Source organism: Callithrix jacchus, chromosome 13 (assembly GCF_049354715.1).
Source record: "Callithrix jacchus isolate 240 chromosome 13, calJac240_pri, whole genome shotgun sequence".
Taxonomy (NCBI): domain Eukaryota; kingdom Metazoa; phylum Chordata; class Mammalia; order Primates; family Cebidae; genus Callithrix; species Callithrix jacchus.
In genome coordinates, this window is record NC_133514.1 from 64,855,875 (window position 1) to 64,879,615 (window position 23,741).

The window sequence follows — 23,741 nt, forward strand, 5'->3', positions numbered from 1 at the left end:
AAGCAATAATAACTGAAAATCTTTTTAAATCTGTATTATAGCAAGTGGGAATATTCCAGTGTTACAAAAGGACAAGGATAATACAAATGTCAATGCAGATGTGCAAAAGTTACAGCAACAGTTACAAGACATTAAAGAGCAGGTAATAATGATTTTATGTAAATAGTGACACTGTGAATGACACTGACACTAGTGTTTCTGTAGTAAGCATGGTTTATATTAGTGTATCACTTGTATTATTTTAATATTTGCAGTGAGTAATAATCTGATTAAAAGGTTTAATCAGGTACTTTCCAAAATAGGTAACACACAAATGACCAATGAACATGAAAAAATGGTCCAACCACATTAGTGATCAGGAAATGAAAACTCAAACCACAATAAAGTTCTTTTTCATACATATTAGATTGAGGAAAATGTTAAAGACATTTCAGTATCAAGTGTTAGGCAGAATATGTAGCAGCCATATACATTGCTGGTGGGAATATATATTAGTAGAAATACTTTGGAAGACAGTTTGTCATATCTAATAAAATGGAACAGGTTATTGTTTGGGAATATAAACTTGGAAAAAACCCATACAAATGGTATTAACAGTTGAAGGTAGTCCAGGTGCAGTGGCTCACGCCTGCAGTCTCAGCACGTTGGGAGGCCAAGGTAGGGGGATTTCTTGAGCCCAGGAGTTCAAGACCAGTCTGGGCAACATAGTGAAACCTCAACTCTATAAATAATGATTTTTAAAAAATTAGCTGGATGTGGTGACCTCTCCATTACTTGGGGGCTGAGGTGGGAGGATTGCTTGAATCTGGATGACTGAGGCTATAGTGAGCTGTGATCACGCCACTGCACTTCAGCCTGGGTGACAGAGCGAGACCCAATCTCAAAAAAAAAAAAAAAAGGAAAAAGAAAAAGAAAAAAAAGTCAAGGATAGTGGTTTTCTTGGCAAGAGATGGCTGGGAAGGGGCACAAGGGAAGTTTCTAGAGTCTGGATGCTCTCTTTCTTGAGCTGAGTACCAGATGCATGAGTTTGATCAGTTTGTGAACTTTATTAAACTGTACACTTATGAGTCATGAACATTTCTATATATGTATAATACTTTGATAGAAATGGGTTGGGTGTGGGGGGTCATGCTTGTCATCCCAGCACTTTGGGAGGCTGAGGCAGGTGGATCACTTGAGGTCAGGAGTTCAAGGTCAGCCTGGCCAACATGGCAAAGTCCCATCTCTACTAAAAATACAAAAGTTAGCCAGGTGTGGTGATGGGCGCCTGTAATCTCAGCTACTCGGGAGGCTGAGGCAGGAGAATTGTTTGAACCCAGGAAGTGGAGGTTGCAGTGAGCCGAGATTGCGTCACTGCACTCCAGACTGGGTGACAGAGCAAGACTCTGTCTCAAAAAGAAAAAGAAAGGAAAAATGTGTACATACGCATAGACACCATAAAGAAAAGCAGAGGAAAGACAATGCAAAATTCACAATAGTAGTCATCAGTGAAGGGGTACATGGAAGGGATTGGGGAGTATTTATAGAGAGGCTTCAAAAATAAGAGTAATACTCCATATTTTAAACTGGGTGCTGGTTATGTTCTTTTTATGTCTTTTTAATTTTATTTTATTCTGAGATGGAGTTTTGCTCTTGTTGCCCAGGCTGGAGTGCAATGACACGATCTCGGCTCACTGCAACCTCCGCCTCTCAGGTTCAAGTTATTCTCCTACCTTAGCCTCCTGAGTAGCTGGGATTACAGGCATGCACCACCATGCCCAGTTAATTTTTGGTATTTTTAGTAGAGATGGGGTTTCACCATGTTGGTCACGCTGGTCTTCAACTCCTGACCTCGTGATCCGCCTGCCTCGGACTCCCAGAGTGCTGGGATTACAGGCATGAGCCACTATGCTTGGCTGTCTTTTCATTTTTATATTTATTTATTTTCCCTTAGACAGAGTCTTACTCTGTCGCCCAGGCTGGAGTGTAGTGGGGCGATCTTGGCTCACAGAAGCTTTTGCCTCTCCGATTCAAGTGATTCTTTTGTCTCAGCCTCCCAAGTAGCTGGGACTATGGGTACCCAACACCATGCTTGGCTAATTTTTGTATTTTTAGAAGAGATAGGGTTTTGCCATGGTGCCTAGGCTGGTCTAGAAATCCTGGCCTCAAATGATCTATCCATCCTGGCCACCCAAAGTGCTAAAGTGCTAAGATTACAGGCGTGAGCCACCATTCCTAGCTGTTCTTTACATCTTATGCATGTCAACAAATGTACTCTTTTATATCTACCTAATATTTAACAAAAGCAACAATAAGATAAAGAAAAAAAAATAGCCAAAACTTGTAGGTTTGTTAAGAAAGCAAGTCTTTTTCTTTTTGGCCGTATCCTCCCATTTGACCAAGTGACTAAATCTGATTGATAGGCTTGAGCAGTTTTTTAGTTTGGCCAATCACATCAGTATTGCCACGCAATTGTTAGAGTCATCACTCCTGTGTTTTCTATCTGGATTTATAAGAAAATAACATAGTTAGTAATTAGCGACTCAGGATAACTAATGACCCTTGTGATAACTAATTAAGAATTGGTCAGTTGTGGTGGTGTGTGTCTGTAATCCTAGCTTCTCAACATGCTGAGGTGGGAGGATTGTTCCAGCACAGGAGTTTTAGATCAGCCTGAGCAACATAACAAGACCCTGTCTCTACAAAAATCTTTAAAATAAATCAGTGGGTATGGTGACAAATGCCTGGAGTCCCAGCTACTCGGGAGACTGAGGCAGGAGAATGACTGGGGCCTAGGAGTTCAAGGCTGAAATGAGTTATGACAGTGCTACTGCACTCCAGCCCAGATAGCAGAATGAGAAACCATCTCTTTGCAGGGGGTTAGGGGAAATAACTGAATGTATAAATTTATTAGGCATTTAAACCTCCATCTGAAGAGATGAAAACTCTATGATTGGGCCACCTTTTGTTTTGAAATCCAGCATCTAGCAATACTTGTTATAGAGTGAATAAGGAAAGATCAATATTAATTTAAAGGTTCTTAATGGAGTTTGGAACATATTTGGCTAGTTCTAATATAAAATAAAACATTTTTTTAAAATTGAAGCTCTTAGCATCTTGATTCCTTTCCCATAAGACATCTACAGAATGATAAGCTGATATTTGAACACGTCTTCTGTAAAAAGCATTTTATATTCTAATTGTGAATTAAAATTCTTCTTAACATGAATAGTGACACTTATTGAACCCTATATGGATCCTAAAAGAATAATTCACCTCTACTATATCCAAAGTTTAGCTTTCTACAGAAGTTTATTCTTCCTTAAATAATCCTCATCACCATATTTTATCACTAAAGCATTTAAATAGTTTTAACACAACTCATTTTATGAGGAATGATGGGATTTCTTATAGGGACTCCCTTCAAGGTTATTTTAAAAAATCAAATGGCCAGGTGCAATGGCTCATGCCTGTAATCATAGCGCTTTGGGAGGTGGAGGTGGGCAGATCATGGGGTCAGGAGATTGAGACCATCCTGGCCAATATGGTGAAACCCCATCTCTGCTAAAAAGACAAAAATTAGTTGGGCATGGTGGTGCACGCCTGTAGTCCCATCTACTTGAGAGGCTGAGGCAGGAGAATTGCTTGAATCTAGGAGGCGGAGGTTGCAGTGAGCCAAAATTGTGCCACTGCACTCCAGCCTGGTAACAGAGCGAGACTCTCTGTCTCAAAAAACAAACAAATAAAAAAAAAAAGCAGAAAACATCCGAATAACTCACTTCATTTAAATCTCCAGTCTGTTTTCCCAATGTGTCTTTAACAGAGAAAGTTTAACCTGTTACGAAAGATATACTAATCTCAAAGTTAGCTTAACAGAGGCTGCACAGATGTATCTACTTTTGGAAATAAGAATTATTCAATATTACAAAGACCTCTTGAAAATTTAATGGACCTGAAACTGTTAATGTCATTGCAAATCTGTTTTGCTTTTTTTTGAGACAGGATCTTACTCTGTCAACCCAGGCTTGAGTGCAAGGCACAATCTTGGCTCACTGCATACTGAAAACTCCTGGGCTCAAGCAATTCTCCTACCTTAACCTTCCAAGTTGCTGGGACTACAGGCATGTTCTGCCACAACTGGCTAATTTATTGTTTTTTTGTAGAGATGGTGTCTGTGTTGCCCAAGTTGGTTTGGAATTCCTAGGCTCAAGTGATCCTCTTACCTCGGCCTCCCAAAGTGCTGGGATTACAAGCATGAGCTACTGCACCTGACTGGCTTTTTAAAATCCAAAAAGATGGGATTTTCTACAACTTTGCTTCTCAAAACTTTAGGACAGAAATGTGACAGTACGCTTTGGAAGAGTGGAGCTAATAATTTAGGCTACAGTTCCTTTTACAATGATCTCAGATATTCTCAAAGTTGGTAACAGTTGGTAACAACATGTCCTATAGGCTTTAGGCCTGGTTTATTAATGAAGACATTTCTTTTTAAGTGTTTCATTTCCATGTTATTTGGGAAAGCCATAATTTACAAAGAAGTATTATAACATATTAAGGCAAAGTATGATTTTATAAATATAAAATGTGCTTTGTGAATAAATATTTCACAGACATACCTGATATACTTCTATATTCTTTCAAGTTAATGAAATTTAATTTGTTAATATGTAACTAAGGCTTATTGGTTTTAATTCAGTGGAATCTACATTGATAGTAATACAGTGCAGCACAGTGTCTGAGAGCAAGAACTCTGAGCCCTGAGTTCACACTAGGGCTTGCTTTGAGGAAGGTTTTAAATCCCACTGAGCCTAGTTGCCTCATTCTCTAAATGGGTGGGATACCAAGACTCAGATTGTGTCCTATCTGGCTAACATAGTGCCTGACAAGTGTTCTTATCTGTTTCTCAGCATTGCTCCCCACCCTGCAATATATGTTGCCTGATATATCGCCTTCTTTCTATGCAAGAGCAGCTGAGTACCTGGATTCAGGGAATTTCAGTTAGACAGAATGGAGCTATTTTCATCCATTTCCTATTATGTTTTGGTATTTGCATATTTTGTTTTATATAGGTTTTTGTTTGTTTGTTTTGTGTGTGTGTGGTTTTTCTTTTTTTTCGAGACAGAGACTTGCTCTGACACCCAGGCTGGAAAGCAGTTGATGCAGGATTTTTCTTAACCCCTGTGTTGAACTTGCAACAGGGATGCCCTGTTTACTTGGCCATTGTCCTCAACTGCTTGGGGGAGGGAGCACGTGAATGAGCAATTGCAGGATCCATGCTGCGGTGACCCAGGTGGGGATGCTTGCGGCCCCAAAGCCTCTGAGGGTGTGTTAGAGGGCTCTCTTAACTCTGCCATCCACAGACAGCCGTTTATCATCAGCTCATTTGGTTCCTTGCCTCATTGTGTGGTGTGGCTGCCCTCCTCTGGGCAGGAGAGCAAACGGCCAATGTAACAGCCTTATTTTGGGTACACACACTCAGTGTATCCTGAGCTCGTGTTCAGTGTCCAAGAAGAATGACGTCGCCTGGACACTTGAAGGATGGTGAAGGCAGAGAGTTTTAATAAGCAGTGGAAATGGCTCTCAGCAGAGAGGGGAACTGGAGAAGGGGACAGGAAGGGCAGGTAATCTTCCCTGGAAGGCTGGCCGTCTCTTCCCTGAAGTCAAGCCATCTCCTCTGAAGTCAAGCCATCCCTCTGAAGTCAAGTTGCCTCTCTCCCCTCTATCAACTGAGTTTGGGGTCTTTATAGGCACAGGATGAGAGTGGGCAGGCCAAGGCAGACTGTGGGCAGTTTTGGAAAAGGCAGCAATTGATTGGTAAAAAGATGTTATTTAGAAAGGACCAGTTGGGCTAGCACAGTGGCTCATGCCTGTAATCCTAGCACTCTGGGAAGCCGAGGTGGGCAGATTACGAGGTCAGGAGACTGAGACCGCCCTGGCCAACATGGTGAAACCCTGTCTCTACTAAAAATACAGAAAAATTAGCACATGCCTGTAGTTGCAGCTACTTGGGAGGCTAAGGCAGGAGAACTGCTTGAACCTGGGAGGTGGAGGTTGCAGTGAGCCAAGATCCCACTGCTGCACTCCAGCCTGGCAACAGAGTGAGATTCCATCTCAAAAAAAAAAAAAAAACAAACAAAAGAAGGAACCAGTTGGGAGAGAGTGGGAAAACAGGGATAGAAGTTCTCTTTAGGCTGTGGGTCTAACTCAGGCTTTTCAGCTCAAAGGTGGGGTTTTACTGGAGACCCACCCCTGTCTGCTTAGAATTTCTCTGCCTCCTGCCTCTATCACAGTGGTGTGATCTTGGTTCACTGCCATCTCTGCCTCCCAGGTTCAAGTGATTCTTGTGCCTCAGCCTCTTGATTAGCTGGGATTACAGGTGTGAGCCACCACACCTGGCTGTGTTTCATATATTAATAGTTTTTAATCTTATATAGTACCTTTTATACTATCCTGATAGTATAGCCAGTGTTTCTATTTCATAGGGATGACATTTTAACCATTTTAAGATGTTAAAAAAATTTTTTAAAAGTACCAAACTCTTATTTGACTAAAACAACTAAACAAAATTAATGATATATAACAGTCTGTCACTTTCCGAATATAAAGTGTCTAATTTATTACTTTGTTATCTCACATTACAGACAATGTGCCCTGTGTGTCTGGATCGTCTGAAGAACATGATTTTCCTCTGTGGTCATGGAACCTGCCAGCTCTGTGGAGATCGCATGAGTGAATGTCCTATCTGTCGCAAGGCTATTGAACGAAGGATTCTTTTGTATTAACTAAGAAACACAGTGTATTTTGTTAGCTAATGTATCTAGTTAATGAGATTTTAGCAGGCTTTTAATCTAGTTGGAAGTTCTGATGAGTTAATTTCTAATGTCACAGTTTCTTTACTAGAGTATAATTGGGCTGTAAATGTACCAGAACAAAAAAACCCTACAAAACAGTGTTGGAAATGTGTCTTTTGTTTTTGTTTTAAATTTGAAGCATCAAATTCATGTAGCTCATAGATAATTTATCTTTGGCTTCTAAGAGGAAAGTTTTTTAAGGATATCCTTTTTTTAAAAAATGGCATTTTTCTCTTATAGTTTATAAATTTGTTAGATCTCAAAAGACAATTCTTTGTGATCAGTTATCCTTCATTTCATCATGGTTTTACACAGTGAGTTGATACAGGTTCTCTGAAAAGTCACCATCAAATGAAAGGGGCAGGTCAAATCATTACGACACATGGTAAATTATAAAATTATAGTACAAGTTCCACATGGTTAAGGGAATACCAAAGGGATGATGCTTTTTTTTTAAGATAACGGGAAGTTATCCACATTTGTTTCTGAATTCTTAGAGTAAATGGAAGCATAGAATGAGGGAATAACGACTTTGCATTTTCTAGATTCAAAAGGAATCTAGAAAATCTTGTTTAACTTGAATCAGATTACCAGTTTCAAGATGACTGATAGACAGGAAAAGGAAAAATAAGCAATAATAGAGGGCAACTGAAGAGAAAAAAAAAAAAAACAGTAAGAGTACCTGCTAACTGACCACTAGCAGTTGCCTTTCTTATATTAATTTATACACTATTTTGTTCAGCCAGTGTTTTTAAAAAAAATCTGTGAAAAGTATACTTCAGGTTTTCTCCGATTACTTATCTAGACTTGATCTGACCAGTGAAATGACATTGCCCTATTTGGACCTCTGAGGTTCTGTTTAGCTTTGCTGATGTACTGAATAGGACCCTAGTGATCTGCAAAAAATAATGTCTTGTTCAAAGGCAGCAATCTTTTGTTCTTTGTCTCAGTTAATTCTGACAGTGTGTGCTGGTTTTGTCTTCATTATAGGCCTTATTTCCATGATCTCTTTCTTTATAGTAAGTTTTACTGTAAAGAAAACAGTCTCTCTGTATACCTACAGATGAGGATATTATTTAAACTGCCAACAATATCCAAGATATGGTCAATAACCTAATTACAAATACTTTAGAAAGAGTGACCAGGGCATTTATAGAAATGTCTGATTATCTGTAGACTTTTTTTTTTTTTTAAACAAACTTTAACTCTAGAGCATTTAATCATTTTTTTCTCCTTTGAATGATCTCCTTTGTAATCTTACTGTCTCCTGAGTAAATAAATATACACATAAATGTTTGGGAGTTCATTGCTGCTAGATTATATCAGCTGTTTACATAGTGTCTACTATATGCTGTTTATAAGCTTTTTCCTAAAAATCATTATCCTCTTTTGTAGTTTTTTCCCCCCTTTAAATCTCGCGAGCTTTTCTTCAGTTTTTATACAGCAGCAACTAATTTGAAACTATGAAGTCTCTAGCCCTCATAACACTGTTTCTGGCTTTTCAATTGCTGCTGCCATCGCAAGTCCTGGTGAAAGCAATGGGGAGCTTTGCTGGCTGGTTTTGTAGTCTCAACAATTCCATGTCTGTGTTTAGCTGAGTAACTGCTATCATTTAGAACAGTAAAATTTTTATAGATTTCAAATTTGAAAATTTATATAGACTCTACTCAGTTATCTAATAAGGGGCCACTGAGGCTGTTTTTAAAACTATTTTGAAGTTATAAAAAGATAGAACATCTGACTGATGATGTTCACATAAAGAGACAAACAGACTATCTTCTTGCAGACATGAAAACAGCATGTCAGGTTTTCCTTTCCTTCCATGCTATGGGCCACCCATCTCTTTCCACTAGATCACCTGGTGAGGAGGGAGCACCTGGCTGACTCATGCAGAGTTTGGCCAGTCAGAGAATTATGTGGTCTCCAGCTCTACTTTCCTTAAACAAATCCTTTCTGTTTTCTGAGCTAAAACAGATCCCTTAAAGGTAGTAGCATCTTCCAGACTAGTTTAATTATTTCCTTTATAAGAATATGACATAAACTTTTATTATGGAAATCATAATGTCATTATAATTTTAGTGCTAGTACTTGTGGGTTTTCCGTATTTGTATCACCTTGAAGTTTATTGCATGATTAGAAAATACTTCTTTATTCAAGTTTTCAATCACCTAAAATTACTTTAAATTTATTTTGGGTTTGTGAGAGATAAGATTAAGAACTTAATCATTCAGTGACTTTTCTCCAGTTCTCTGAATCTGCTACCTCTTATTATATGTCTCTTAGTACTTTTCCAATTAGGTTTGTACCCTCCTCATTACCTAAACCTCTTTATCTTGTGCCTCAAAAGAGCTTTTACTTTTCTTAAAATCATTAAAAAAAAACTGACATGCATTTATTCAAAAACATATTTATTGGGCTTCAGGGATTAGATACACAACAGTATAAAAATGGCATCTTAGCACACTCAGAATTTATTGTGCAGCAGTTGTGTATTTTAAGGAATCTGTAGTTAAAAGGAAGAGATCCAAAGGTCCTGATAACATTTCCTGATGTTTCAGAAGAGTTGCCATTGAGTAGTGTTTGGATTCCCTCTCTATCTATACCCCTCACCCTACCATTTTCTCCTTTATTCTTCAAAGATTGTTAGCTTTGTTACTCAAAACACACACATACAACTTACCAGATGGTGCTATTCTAATGGTATTTGTTCCAATAATTTAACATTCTTACTGCTTATACTATATACATATTTAATTTTGTTGAGAGTAAGAAGGTTTTCAAGAAAAGATAATTTTGTATTAGTGTAGAAATATATTAGACTAATGTTTAGTTTAGCTGGCCAAATTATGCATAAGATATTTGTAACTTTAAACATTGCAAATTGACCAGCTAGCTATGGAAACATAAAATTAATTGATAATTAATGTTGGAAATACATTTCTTAAATTTATTTTTTTATGGCTTTAGCCTGTAAGAGCATTTTAGCATATTGAAATGCATGCTGCTTAAGATGTGTCTGGTTCAACTGTCAAAGCTTGCTGGGTCATTTTTCCATAGTAGAAACATACAGTCTATGTGTTGCCCAGTTGCTGTTTGTCTATTCTGAATTCTGGACCCTTTATGGACTAGGAATTAGCTAAATTCATGAACAAAGAAAATTAGAGACGGGGTAGGGTAGGGTCAGGACAGTGGGGTTAAATAGGTAGGAAGAAAAGTCAGCATTTGAGTGTAGAGGAAAAAAAGAGGATCATATAGATGTCACCAAATTATAGGCTCTAATACAGCTTGGGAAAAGCACTTATCAGTTTGTCTAACATGTTTTATAGTAATAATTTGTGTAAAAATTGGATTTTTGAATAGTATTTTTTTGTATTTTTTATTGTGATTAAAAACTCATGAAATTTACCATATTGACTGTTTCTAAAGTGCACAGTTCAGCTGTGATAAGTACATTTACATTGTTGTGAGACAGATCTCCAGAACTTTTGCATCTTGCAAAACAAACTCCATACCCATTAACAACTCCCCGTTTTGTCTTCTTCCCATTGGAATAGAATTTTGACTATGTATAAATCAAGAAACACCTGAATTCTTTAGTCATTTGTGTTTGCAAGATCTAAGATCATAGTAAACATTAAGTTCTTAAAATCTGGGGGAGGGACAACAGGTCCCTCCTCTGAATTGTTAGCAATTAAATTGAGTAAGTTTTAAATGTCTCTTACTTGGAAGGGTTTGTTATTTCATTTTGAGCCAGAGGGGAGAGGCACATTTTTAAATATCAGAATTAGATTAGCTTTGAGTTTGTACTAAATTGGGAAGGTAATAGATTTTCATAAATTATGTGTGCCTTGTTGGAAATGTCAACTGTCTTTATGTCTGCTTGTGAAAGTTTCAGAATATGTTTTTCTCTCAAAAAGGCAACATTACTTCATTTGCTTGAATATTATGATAGGAATGCTTACTGATATTACTTGATAGTCATATATAGCCTTGGAACTTTAACATATATATATAACTATAGCAGTATTAATAATGATAGTTGTACTTCTTTAAAACATTAAATTTGAGGAAACTTTAATGCTGTCTCATGTGTACATTACTTTACTACAGAGGGGGAATATCCTTTAGTTTGAGTCTCAGTGTACTTAGTAGTAGTATGTGAAACTATGGTAGAAAAACGTGAACTAGACAGTGGAGCCGATGAATTAAAATTGTAAATTGCTACATTGGCATTTTCTACCTCCTTTTCTGTCAGAGTATTATTTTTTTCAGCATTTATTCTTATTTGTGAGTAAAGAGGAAATGGGGACCCAAGGTTTTGTTTTGTTGAGACTTTAAGCAGTAGGTACATGAGAAAGTGACTTGTCACATTAATTTGGTGCCTAAATTCATAACTTCAAGTTATAATTGACATGTACAAAATGTCTAAGAAAGGTAATATGCTGAATATTTTACTTTTCCTGTATAGTCTGCATGATTTTGTTTTATAAACCCAACTTATTTCCTCCAAAAAGCAAAATGGTCCTGTTTTTTTTTCTTTTCTTTTTTAAATAAAATAAATGTGCCATTTTGTCTGCCATCTATAATTTCAGGAAGTTATTGAAAGTTCTGACTCAGGGCTTTTTAATAATAGTTCAAGTAGTTGTCAATTCTATTTTGGAAACTCCATCTGCATAATTCTCCAGTGCCTTGAAAGAATTATTAAGTTGGCAACACTATTAAAACTTTTTAAAAGACGGTCTTTAGTGCACGTGTATCATTATATACACGTTTTAAAGTCATATTGCTTAGCTTGTTAATAGTGATTCTCTGCATGTGTGCTGGGTTTGGGTAATTCTTTAAAGGAAGTTTTCTAGATTTGCACTTGATGTTTGTTTTTAAAAACTGATTACTTATGGCCATGACACTGTTACCAGAAAAGTAATTCTTATTAAGTTCTTATGCAAAGTCGTCTATAAGTAGCATCTGGGAAGAGGAGATTGAGCTCACAGTGTGCTATTTTAGTATGAAAAGAGGATCTGTTTGGGAAACATAGACTGTCTTCCCCTCAAATGAGGAAAAAAAAGACCCTTTGTTCAAATGGATTCTGTTTTTTAAAAAACTATTTTTAAAGGAATCACAAATTGCATGTAATTCTTAATGCTAGTCTTATAGACTAAATCCATAAAATTGTTTTTATGATCATTATGTTTGTGTCATTCTAAATGCGGTATATTCAGTGATAGCAGTTCAGTTGACTCATACAGTGTTTTGTATTTTTTCCAGTTTTTTAGCTTTCAGTATTGGATTAAAGCCTTGTTTGTGAATATAGTTTCTGTATGGCAAATGATTCTTGCTTATTAGCTTTTGTTAAAGAATACTACTTAGTAAGAGCTATGTTAAAGGATACTTAGTAAGAGCTAAGCTTTTAAAAGTAATGCAAACATCTATCATTAATAAAACCTATGGTGTAATATCATATGCTTTTATTTGATCTTTTGAGAATTATTCTTTTATAGTAGTTTACATGCATTTTGATTTTTAAAGCATTTAAAAACAAATCACTATACATTAAAAAACTTGTTATTGTTAAAAAGGAAATTACCATGTCTTTAAGAAACAAGGATGTACATCTCCAACTCAACATAAGTGTCCACATCTAGAAGGCTCGCAATGCAATTGTTTACAATTAAGGTACCTCTATCTAAAGGGCCAAAGAAGCTTTTCATATTTTATCACCTCACATTCTTTCAGGATTAAGACATACCATGAAAATTGTCTGAATAGGATTAATTTGATAGGAAGTAAATTAATCAGTCTGGAAGATTCAACTTTTTCTATAAAAAGATTATTCCTCTTCACAACTCAGATGCAGATTTCATTTTCAAGAGGTAGACATTTTAAAGCAATGATCTATTTGGCTTTTAGAGTTTTATGAGTAAAACAGTAATTGTATGGTTTGGGGGTTATTTTTTCCGTGTTAATATAAGCACTTATTTCTGAAATTATTGAGAGGCCGTCTAGCTCCAGTTCAAAAGATTATGTGTATCTGATGTTTAAGAGGAAAAACATCTGAAAAAAAATCTTTTATTTGAAGAAAGCATATATATTCCAACTTTAAAAATTGTCAATTTATTTTGAATAACCTCTAATTAACTGTATTTTTTGTTTCTGTTGCTGTATAATTAGATATTTCATGGCAATATTTTTTACTAAACTGGAACTGTATAGGTTTTAAAAATAAAGACATTTTAGAAAACTTGTTTTATACTTTTTATCATTGATAGTTTTTCATTCATCACGGAGGTTAAAATTATTTGATAGTCTTCTAGCACAACATTTCCCAAATGTATTGACAATGAAAATATTCAGGCCAGGCGCTGTGGCTCATGCCTGTAATACCAGCACTTTGGGAGGCTGAGGTGGGTGGATTGCCTGAGCTCCGGAGTTCGAGACCAGCCTGGGCAACAAAACCTGTCTCTACAAAAAATACAAAAATTAGCTAGGTGTAGTTGTGCACACCTGTATTCCCAGCTATTTGGGGGGCTGAAGTGGGAGGATCGCTCCAGCCTGGGAAGTCAAGGCTGCAGTGAGCTGAGACTGCACCACTGTACTTCAGCCTAAGTGACAGAGTGAGACCCTGTATCTTAACAACAAAAACCAAAACATTTAAAGGGTGCATAGTAGTTAATGAGATATAATGAATATCTGGATTAAAATAGAACACCAAGAATGATCTCTCAGATACATCATTTGTTGAAGAATAATCATTTGGCAAATAGTTTTTCTATTATAATGAAACTAGTTGATAAAATCATTTATATCTTATTAAGGACAAAAAAGTCATAGACCTTATTTGAAAGTGGAAGACCAGACCTGTAACAGGGATCATTGGTAAGTGAATGGATGACATGTGAAGGAGGCCATGGGGCAGTGCTGCCTTTGCCGGTAACTAATCAGATGCAATGCATTCAGGCTGCAGGTGTCACTTCATGCTGGGACTCTGCATTTACAGAGCTTTCTGAAGGCAGATTTCCGGGTTCGAGCGATTTTCCTGCCTCAGCCTCATGAGTAGTTGGGACTACAGGCGTGCATCCCCCACACCCAGCTAATTTTTGCATTTTTAGTAGAGATGGGGTTTCACCATGTTGGCCAGGATGGTCTCGATCTCCAGACTTTGTGATCTGCCTGCCTCGGCCTCCCAAAGTGCTGGGATTATAGGCGTGAGCCACCGCGCCCAGCCTGGGAAATACTTTTATAGGAAATACTTTTATAATTAATAGGGAAATAGACAACCAGTCAGAGAGCCTTTACCTGTTCCCCAGTAGCTGGAACCATAGGCACGCACCACCAAGCCAGGCTAATTTTTCTGTAAAGATGGGGTTTTGTCATGATTCCTAGGCCGATCTTGAGCTCCTAGGCTTAAGCAATCTGCTGCCATGGCCCCCAAAGTGCTGAGGTTGCAGCCATGTAACCTGTTATGTGCAGGTTTCAACAAAAATTACAAGATATACTAAACGGTAAACAGCCCCAAGAGACACAGCAAGCATGACAGAGATTTTGGAATTATCAAAGTAGGAATTTAAAGGAGCAGCAATTAATATGCTATGAGCTCTGATGAAAAAGTGGACAACTTGTAAAAAGAAAGGTAATGGGCCAGGCATAGTGGCTCATTCAGGTAATTCCAGCACTGGGAGGCCCAAGCAGGAGGATAGCTTGAGGCCAGAAGTTCAAGACCAGCTTGAACAACACAGCAAGACCCTGTCACTGCAAAAAAAAAAAAATGTTTTTTTAAGTTAGCCAGGTATTGTGTAATATGTCTGTAGTCCTAATTACTCAGGAGGCTGATACAGGAGGATCACTTGAGCCCAGGAGTTTGAGGCTGCAGTGAGCTTTGATTGTGCTGCTGCATTCCAGCCTGAGCAACAGGGCAAGACCCTGTCTCAAAAAAAAAAAAAAAAGGGTAAAATTGGGTAATATAAGCAAAGAGATGGAAGCTCTAAGAATCAAAAGATTATTGAAATAAAAAATGCTACAAATGGGAATGCCAGAAGATTTTATTATTTATTTATTTATTATTAGAGATGGAATTTTGCTGTTTTCACCCAGGCTGGAGTGCAATGGCACACTCTCCACTCACTGCAACTTCCACCTCCCAGGTTAAGCGATTCTCCTGCCTCAGCCTCCAGAGTAGCTAGGATTACAGGCGCCCACCACCACACCCAGCTAATTTTTGTATTTTAGTAGAAATGTTGGCCAGATAGTCTCAAATTCCTGACTAAAGGTGATCTGCCTGCCAGTGCTGGGATTACAGGCATGAGCCACCACACCCAGCCAGAATTTTTTTAATTAAAAAAAAAAAAAGGAATACAGGAAACATTTGAAACAACAGCAACTGAATATCCTAAAATTAATGATAGATACCAAACCACAGATCCAGGAAGCCTGGAGAATATTAACCAGAATAAATATTAAAAATCAAAACATTACTATCTCATATTCAAAGTACAGAAAATCAAAGACACAAAAAATCATGAAAGCAGTCCCCACTTGGGTTGGGGTGTTGGGGAAGGGACCTTGTTGTTGATAGAGGAGCAAGGGTAAGTACTAAACTGAACTTCTCCAGAAACTATGCAAACAAAGGAGTAAAAGGAAATAATTAAAACATTGAAAGAAAAAAGTACCAATAAGAATTCTATATCTAGTGAAATTATCCTTCAAAAGTAAAGGAAAAGTGAAGAATTTCTAAAAGAAACAAATATTGAAGGGATTGGGTACTAGTAGACTGGCCTTACCAGAAGTGTTAGTAGAAGATCTTCAGAGAAAAAAAATAAAACATTTTAAAGTTTTGTTTATTCATTTTTATTTTAATTTAGCAATAAATTAAAACATATTACCAGAGAGAATTACTTAACCACAAAAGAAGACAAGATGAAAGGAAGAGAGGAGTTATGAAACCACCAGAAAACAAAATGGCAATAGTAAGTTCTTAATAATAATATGGAATATAAATGGACTAACTTTCCCAAAGAAAAGACAAACCAAACCCAAAATTTGTAGAAGGAAAGAAATAATAAAGATCAGCACGGAAATACATCAAATTGGGACTAGGAAAAAAACAAGATGAATAAAATGAAAAGTTTTGTTTGTTTGTTTTTAAAGATGGGGTTTCACCATGTTGGTCAGGCAGGTCTTGAACTCCCAACCTCAGGTGATCCGCCTGCCTTGGCCTCCAAAGTGTTTGGATTACAGGCATGAGCCACCACGCCCAGCCGAAAAGTTGTTTTTTTTTTAAAAAAAGATAAAATCGACAGATAAGAAATGAGAAAGGAGACATAACATCTGATACCAAACAAATACAAAGGATCATTGGAGAATATTAGGAATAATGATAAGCCAACAAACTGGAAAGCTTAGAAGAAATGAGTAAAATCCTGGACACATACAACCTACCAAGATTGAGCCATGAAGAAGTAGAAAACCTGAACAGACATAACAAGTAAAGAGATTGAAATCCTAATAAAGTTTCCCATCAAAGAAAAGCCCAAGGACCTGATGGCTTCACTGCTGGATTCTACCAAACATTAAAAAGAAGAACTAATACCAATTAAAATCTTCCAAAAATTGAAAAGGAGGGAATACTTCCAAACTAATTCTGTGAGGCTAGCATTACCTTGTGTATTAGTTCGTTTTCAGGTTGCTATGAAGAAATACCCAAGACTGGGTAGTTTATAAAGTAAAGAGGTTTAATTGACTCAGTTCCCCATCTCTGGGGAGGCCTCAGGAAACTTATAATCATGGTGGAAAGTACCCCTTCACTGGGTGGCAGGAGAGAGAATGAGTGCCAAGCAAAGGGATTGCCCCTTATAAAGCCATCAGATCTCTTGAGAACTCACTCACTAACATGAGAGCAGCATGGCAGAAACTGCCCCCATGATTTAATTATCTCCACCTGGTTCCGCCCTTGTCATGTAAGGATTATTTCACTTCAAGGTGAGATTTGGGTGGGGTCACAGAGCCAAACAATATCACCCCGATACCCAAACCAGACAAAAAAACAATAATTTAAAAAAACTGCAGGTCATTATCCCTCTTGAACAAAGATGCAAAAATCCTCAAGAAAATATTACAAAATACAATACATTAAAAAGATCATTCACCATGATCAAGTGAATCCATCCTAGGGATGCAAGGATGGTGTAATACATGTGTCATGCCAGACCCCTATTGACTCCAAAAGGGACGTGTCTTAGAGGCCCAAAAGAGACCTGGAGCCAGGAAATGAGAGGGTTTATGGAGGACTTACAAGGCAGTCCAGAGGTGACAGGCTGGACAGGAGTACAGTTGCCGTTAGTAAAAAGCATGCAGTTTGGGTGGGTGTGGTGACTCACACCTGAAATACCAGCACTTTGGGAGGCTGTGGAGGGAGAATCATGAGGTCAGGAGGTTGAGACCAGCCTGGCCAATATGGTGAAACCCCATCTCTACTAAAAAAAAAAAAAAAAAAAAAAGAGCATGCAGATTGTATGGCATTTTCATGTAGCAACCCCAACCTAGCATACTTCATTTAACCCAAAAAAAGGGCCTCATTTCCTTGCCTGTCCTATGTTCCAAGGAATGGCCCAGGGGATCAAAGTTCTTCATAAGAAGTGAATCTCCTGGTTGGCCACTACTGGATCCCTTAGCTTGAACGTCTGAGCACACATTCTTCTCAGACTATAGGGTCATTCTCAAGGTATGGTTAAGTTACTGCTGTCAGGTGCATCTGCCATACAGTATACAAGTCAATAAACATGACACATCATATTAACAGAATCAAGGATAAAAAACGTGATTATTTTAATAGATACTGGAAAAGCATTTGATAAAATTTAACATCCCTTTATGATGCGTACTGAAGGAACATACCTAAAAATAATAAAGGTCATCTATGACAAACCCATGGCGAAACATTGTACTGAATGAAGAAAAATTGAAGGCTGAGCAATTAGGCAAGAGAAATAAATAAAGGACATCCAAACTGGAAAGGAAGACATTAAATTAGCCTTGTTCACAGACAACATGATCTTATACCTAGAAAAACCTAAAAATTTCACCAAAAAAATGTTGGAACTGATAAATGAATTCAGTAAAGTTGCAGGATACAAAATCAACATACAAAAATCAGTAGCATTTCTATATGCCAACAGCAAACAATCTGGAAAATCAAAAAAGTAATCCTATTTACAATAGCTACAAAAAATATAAAATACCTAAGAAACAATCAAACAAAAGTAGTGAAAGATCTATACAAGGAAAACGATAAAATTGATGAAAGAAATAGAAGGGGAAACACACACACACACACACACACACACACACACACACACACAAATGTGAAGACATTCCATGCTCATGGGTTGGAAGAATGAATATTGTTAAAATGACCATCGTACTCAAATCAATTTACCAATTCAATGCTGCCATTTCTATCAAAATATGAGTAACATTCCTTACAGAAATAGAAAAAGAATCCTAAAATATTTATGGAACTACAAAAGAACAAATAGCCAAAGAAATCCTGAACAGAAACAAAGCAGGAGACATCACACTACCTGGCTTCAAAATTTTTTACAAAGCTGTAGTAATCAAAACAGTGTGTTACTGGCATAAAAACACAGACACACAGACCAATGGAACAGAATAGAGAAACCAGATATGAATCCATGCATTTCCAGCCAACTCATCTTCGACCAAGGTGCCAAGAAATTACAATGTGAAAGGACTGTCTTTTCAGGAAATGGTGCTGGGAAAACTGGATAACTATGCAAAATGAGACTAGACCCCTATCTCTTATCATACACAAAAATCAAACCGAAATGAATTAAACACTTGAATCCCAGACCTGAAACTATGAAACTACTAGGAGAAAGCAATGGGAAAATACTCCAGGACATTGGTTGGAGCAAAGATTTCTTGTGTAACATCTCAAAAGCACAGGCAACCAAAGCAAAAATAGACTATTAGGATGACTTTAAGTTAAAAAGCTTCTGTAGAGCAAAGGAAACAGTCCACAAAGTGACTAGACAATCCAAAAAATAAAAGAAAACATTTACAAACTATCCATCTAAAAAGGGATTAATAACCAGAATATATGAAGAGCTCAAACAATTCCATAGCAAAAAAACAAAAACTGTCTTAACTAAAAAATGGGCAAACAATCTAAACAGACATTTCTCAAAATAAGACATACAAATGGCCAACAAGTATATGAAAAAATGCTCAACATCACTATCAGAGAAATGCAAATCAAAACCACAATGAGATATCATCTCACCCCAATTAAAATGGCTTGTATAAAAAAGACAGGCAATAAAAGATGTTGGTGGCTGGGTATGGTGGCTCAGGCCTGTAATCCCATCATTTTGGGAGGTTAAGGTGGGCAGATCACTTGAGGCCAGGAGTTTGAGACCAGCCTGGCCAATATGGTGAAACCCCATCTCTACTAAAAATACAAAAATTAGCAAGGCTTTCTGGTGTGCACCTGTGTCCCAGCTACTCAGGAAGCTGAGGTGGGAGGATTGCTTGAGCCCAGGAGGTGGAGGTTGCAGTGAGCTGAGATCATGCCACTGCACTCCAGCCTGGGCGACAGAGCGAGACTCTGTCTCAAAACAAACAAACAACAACAACAAAAACTGCTGGGAGAAAGGGGAACCCTCAAACACTGTTGTGAAAATGTAAATTAGTGCAGTCATTATGGAGAACAGCATAGAGATTCCTCAAAAAACTAAACATAAAACATCCATATGATTCAGTAATTCCACTGCTGGTATATGCCCAAAAGAAAGAAAATCAACAGACAGCTGCACTTCCATGTTTATTGCAGCACTATTCACAGTAGCCAAGATATGGAATCAGCCTAAGTACCCATCAATAGGTGAACAGATAAAGAAAAGGTGGCGTGTATACACAATGAGCTGTTATTCAAACATAAAACAGAATAAATGTTGTCATTTGCAGCAGCATGGATGGAACTGCTGGCTGTTAAAAACTGAAATAAGCCCAGGACAGAAAGACAAATATCCCAGTGTTCTTACTCTTCATGTTTGGGAGCTAAAAAGTGGATCTCATGAAATAGGGAGTTAGATTGGCGGTTGCTGGAGGTGGAAAAGGGGGCGATGAAGGAAAAAAGATGTAAATATGCTTATGATGACTGAATTATACATGTAAAATTGGTAAAGACAGTCAATGTTATGTGTATATTTCACCTCAATAAATTTTTTTTTTTTGAGATGGTGTCTTGCTCTGTCGCCCAGGCAGGAGTGCAGCAGCGTGATCTTGGCTCACTACAACCTCCGCCTCTTGGGTTCAAGCAATTCTTCCATCTCAGCCTCCCAAGTAGCTGGGACTACAGGCTAATTTTTGTGTTTTTAGTAGAGATGGGGTTTGTTGTATTGGTCAGAGTGATCTCCAACTCCTGACCTCAGGTCACCCGCCTTGGCCTCTCAAAGTGCTGGGATTACAGGTGTGAGCCATCATGCCTGGTCTCAATTTCTTTTTTAAAAAGGGAAACAGAGCCCAGAAAAAGACCCATGCAAATATAGTCAACAGATTTTTTTTAAACTTTATTTCTATAAACTCTGCAGAGAAGTAGTCAGCAGGTCTTTAACAAGGAGCAAAGGCAATGAAATGGAGACAGGGGAGTCTTTTCAAGAATGGTGCTGAAACAACTGGACATCCACATGCAAAAAACAAATGTAGACACAGGCCTGACATTCAAAATAAGTCAGAATCCTAACTGTAAAATATCAAGATATAAATCTTCTAGCAAATAACACGGGGGAAAATCTAGGTAAACTTGGGTTTGGTTATGAGTTTCCAGATACAATACCAAAAGCGTTATCCATGAAAGAAAAGCGTGGTAAGTTGTACATCATCAAAATTAAAAAGTTCTGCTCTGTGAGATGCACTGGTAAGACCATGAACAGAGTCTGGGCACAGTGGCTCAGTCCTAGCACTCTGAGAGGCTCGGGCAGGAGGATCACGTGAGACCAAGAGTTTGAGACTAGCCTGGGCAACAGAGCGAGGCCCAGTCTTTTTAAATAAAAGGAAAGAAAAGGTTAAAAGGAAAAAAAAAGGAAGTTAAAAGATAACCACAGATTGGAAGAAAATATTAGCAAAATTCGCTTAAAGACTTTTATCCAAAATGTTCAAACAACACTTAAATCTGAGTAATAAGAGAACAAAAGGCCAGGCACAGTGGCTCATGCCTGTAATCCCAGCACTTTGGGAGGCGTAGGTGGGTGTATCACCTGAGGTCAGGAGTTTGAGACTATCCTGGCCAACATGATGAAATCCTGTCTCTACTAAAAATAAAATAAAAAAATAGCTGGGCATGGTGGCACATGCCTGTAGTCCCAGCTACTTTGGAGGCTGAGGTAGGAGAATAGCTTGAAGTTCAGGAAGAAGTAGGAAGGAATGAAAAGGCAGAACACAGAGAAATCTTGGGGCAGTGGAGCAATTCTGTGTGATACTGTAATGGTGGATACATGACATTATGCGTTTGTTAAAAGCCATAGAACTGTACAACATGAAGAGTGAAGCCTAATGTAAACTATGAACACTGGTTAATAATAATGTGTTCATACTGGTTCATCCGTTGTAACAAATGTACCACACTGATGCAAGATGTTATTAATTAAAAAAACTAATTAATAGGTTTTCAAATAGTTAAAAGTGGGGAGGGGGATAAACAGGAACTCTTGGTACTATCTGCTCGATATTTTGGTAAACCTAAAGTTGTTCTAAAAAAAAAAACAAAGTCAAGCGTAGTTTGAACCGTTCTGGGCTTCTTGTGTAACATGCCATACAGAGCAGGCTTTATTTCTGTTCTTTGGCAAATTGTCACACTCCTTTCTACCTCTGATCAGCTTCCAACATGTTATCTTTGTGTTTTCAATGTCATAAAATGTCTCCTAGAGTCCCTTTAATGTGAAAATTTTTTTTCTTTCAAAAGATGTGTTATATAGAAGTGGGAAGTAACTGTTGAATGAGTACCTTGATTCCGAGTGAATATGGCAGCATTATGATTAACCATAACAACATTGACACTTATTTAGTGTCTGCTGTGTGCTGCACACGGGTACTTTATATACACCATCTGATTCAATCACTAGCATTATGAGTTTCGTTTCACCTGTGAGGTTAGGGAGGCCCAGGGAGTTAAACAAATTGCTTACAGTCTTTCATTTGCCAGTAGCTGTGCTAAGATAAAAAAAAAAAAAAATTCTTTTTTATCTTTCCTACCTTCCCGGCCTGCTTCCTTCCTTCCTACTTTCCTTCATTTTTTTTTGCACACCCAAAGCCCATATTCCTGACATCAAACTCCTCCTGCCTTTGATGACAGCTGAAAAGTGTCAAGAAATAAGTTGATTTAAGAAGTAACTGTAAATAAAAGTTTCAAATTGAATGAGAGAACTCGAGCAGTTAGTAACCTACCTCACCTTTCTGTTCTTCGAATTTTTCGGGTGAAGGACTGTTGAAAACATGTTCCCCAAACTGGGATCTTTATTGGATGCACCAACTCTTCTCCCACAAGGGGTCAGTAAAATCCTCTTAGTGAGTTGAAGTCCTGCTCCTCCCTGGCTTAGCTTGGGGCAATGAGGACCATTGCATTGGTGAATGGACCTCTGACCTTTACACATTCTCCTCTCCATCACCTGTCTTTTCTTAAGCGGAATTCATCCAGCGCTTGCACTCCATCCTCATGCTATCATGTGATGGGAAACAAAGGGACAGAGAGCTCCAATTCATTCTTCTTTTTTCTTAGGGTTGGGGTTTTGCTTTCTTGCCAAGTCTGGCGTGCAGCGGCATGATTATGGCTCACTGCAGCCTCAAACTCCTGGGCTCAAGGAATTCTCCTGCTACCACCTCCCAAAGTGCTGGGATTACAGGTGTGAACCATGGTGCCCAGTCCTAATTAGTTACTTACTTTTAGTTTAGAGTGGAGTGGAGTTTTAGTTAAAAATTGCTGTAAGACCAGGCATGGTGGCTCACACCTGTAATCCCAGCACTTTGGAGACCATGGCAGGCAGATCACAAGGTCAGGAGTTCCAGACCAATCTGACCAACATGGTGAAACCCCGTCTCTACTAAAATACAAAAATTAGCTGGGTGTGGTGGTGCATGCCTGGAGTCCCAGCTACTCGGGAGGCTGAGGCAGGAGAATTGCCTGAAGCCGGGAGGCGGAGGTTGCAGTGAGCTGAGATCTCGCCATTGTACTCCAGTCTGGCACCTGGGGAAAGAGCGAGATTCTCTCTCAACAACAACAACAAAGAATTGCTGTGCATTAAATATGATCACAAATGATCTCTCAAAATTCTGTATCTTGCAATTAGTGTAACTGAATAGGGTTTAGAATAAGAGAGGACATGGCTAAGTCTAATAATATAGTGAATATTTGCGAAGCGTTATGAAGTGACACTTTGTTATTGTCTTATAAATGATAGGAACTGTGGGTCACGCTGTACGTGGTATTTGGACTCTTGTCATTCTGGCCCTAGAGTTCCCGGCCCCTAAGCATTGTAACATACTGCCTCTCTACTGAAGAAACAGAAATCAGTGTTTTTCATGATCCGGGCAAGGATGATGATCAGTTCTACAAGCTAATACGGATATTCAGGAGGTGGATCAAGATTTTGTGAGGCCTGGAGCTTATCTAATTTGGGTGTCCTCTTTAAGAAAATAATAGAAAATGACAAATACAAACGCATATGTGAAAATAAATTTTTATTTAGAATGAGAAAATAAATCACAACAAACCACAATTAGAAAAAAGACTACAAATGTCTCCAAATCCAGAAAAAATGCACATTTTTATTACTGAGCCCCCTAATATAGCTAATGCTTCCCCTCTGTATCTTTAGCTTTATATTTGATTGTCTTTCAATGTGT

General features: G+C 37.9%; 1 protein-coding gene across 1 annotated transcript in view; it reads left to right on the forward strand.

The window, feature by feature from the left end:
* MIB1 (MIB E3 ubiquitin protein ligase 1) overlaps window positions 1-13,068 on the forward strand; it is a 140,449-nt gene extending 127,381 nt beyond the window's left edge. Inside the window, exons 20-21 of the mRNA XM_035270722.3 lie at window positions 42-142; window positions 6,621-13,068. Coding sequence (XP_035126613.1) covers window positions 42-142; window positions 6,621-6,761 — 242 coding nt within the window. The 3' untranslated portion in view covers window positions 6,762-13,068. The remainder of the gene's footprint in view (window positions 1-41; window positions 143-6,620) is intronic.
* Window positions 13,069-23,741: the final 10,673 nt, after the last annotated feature.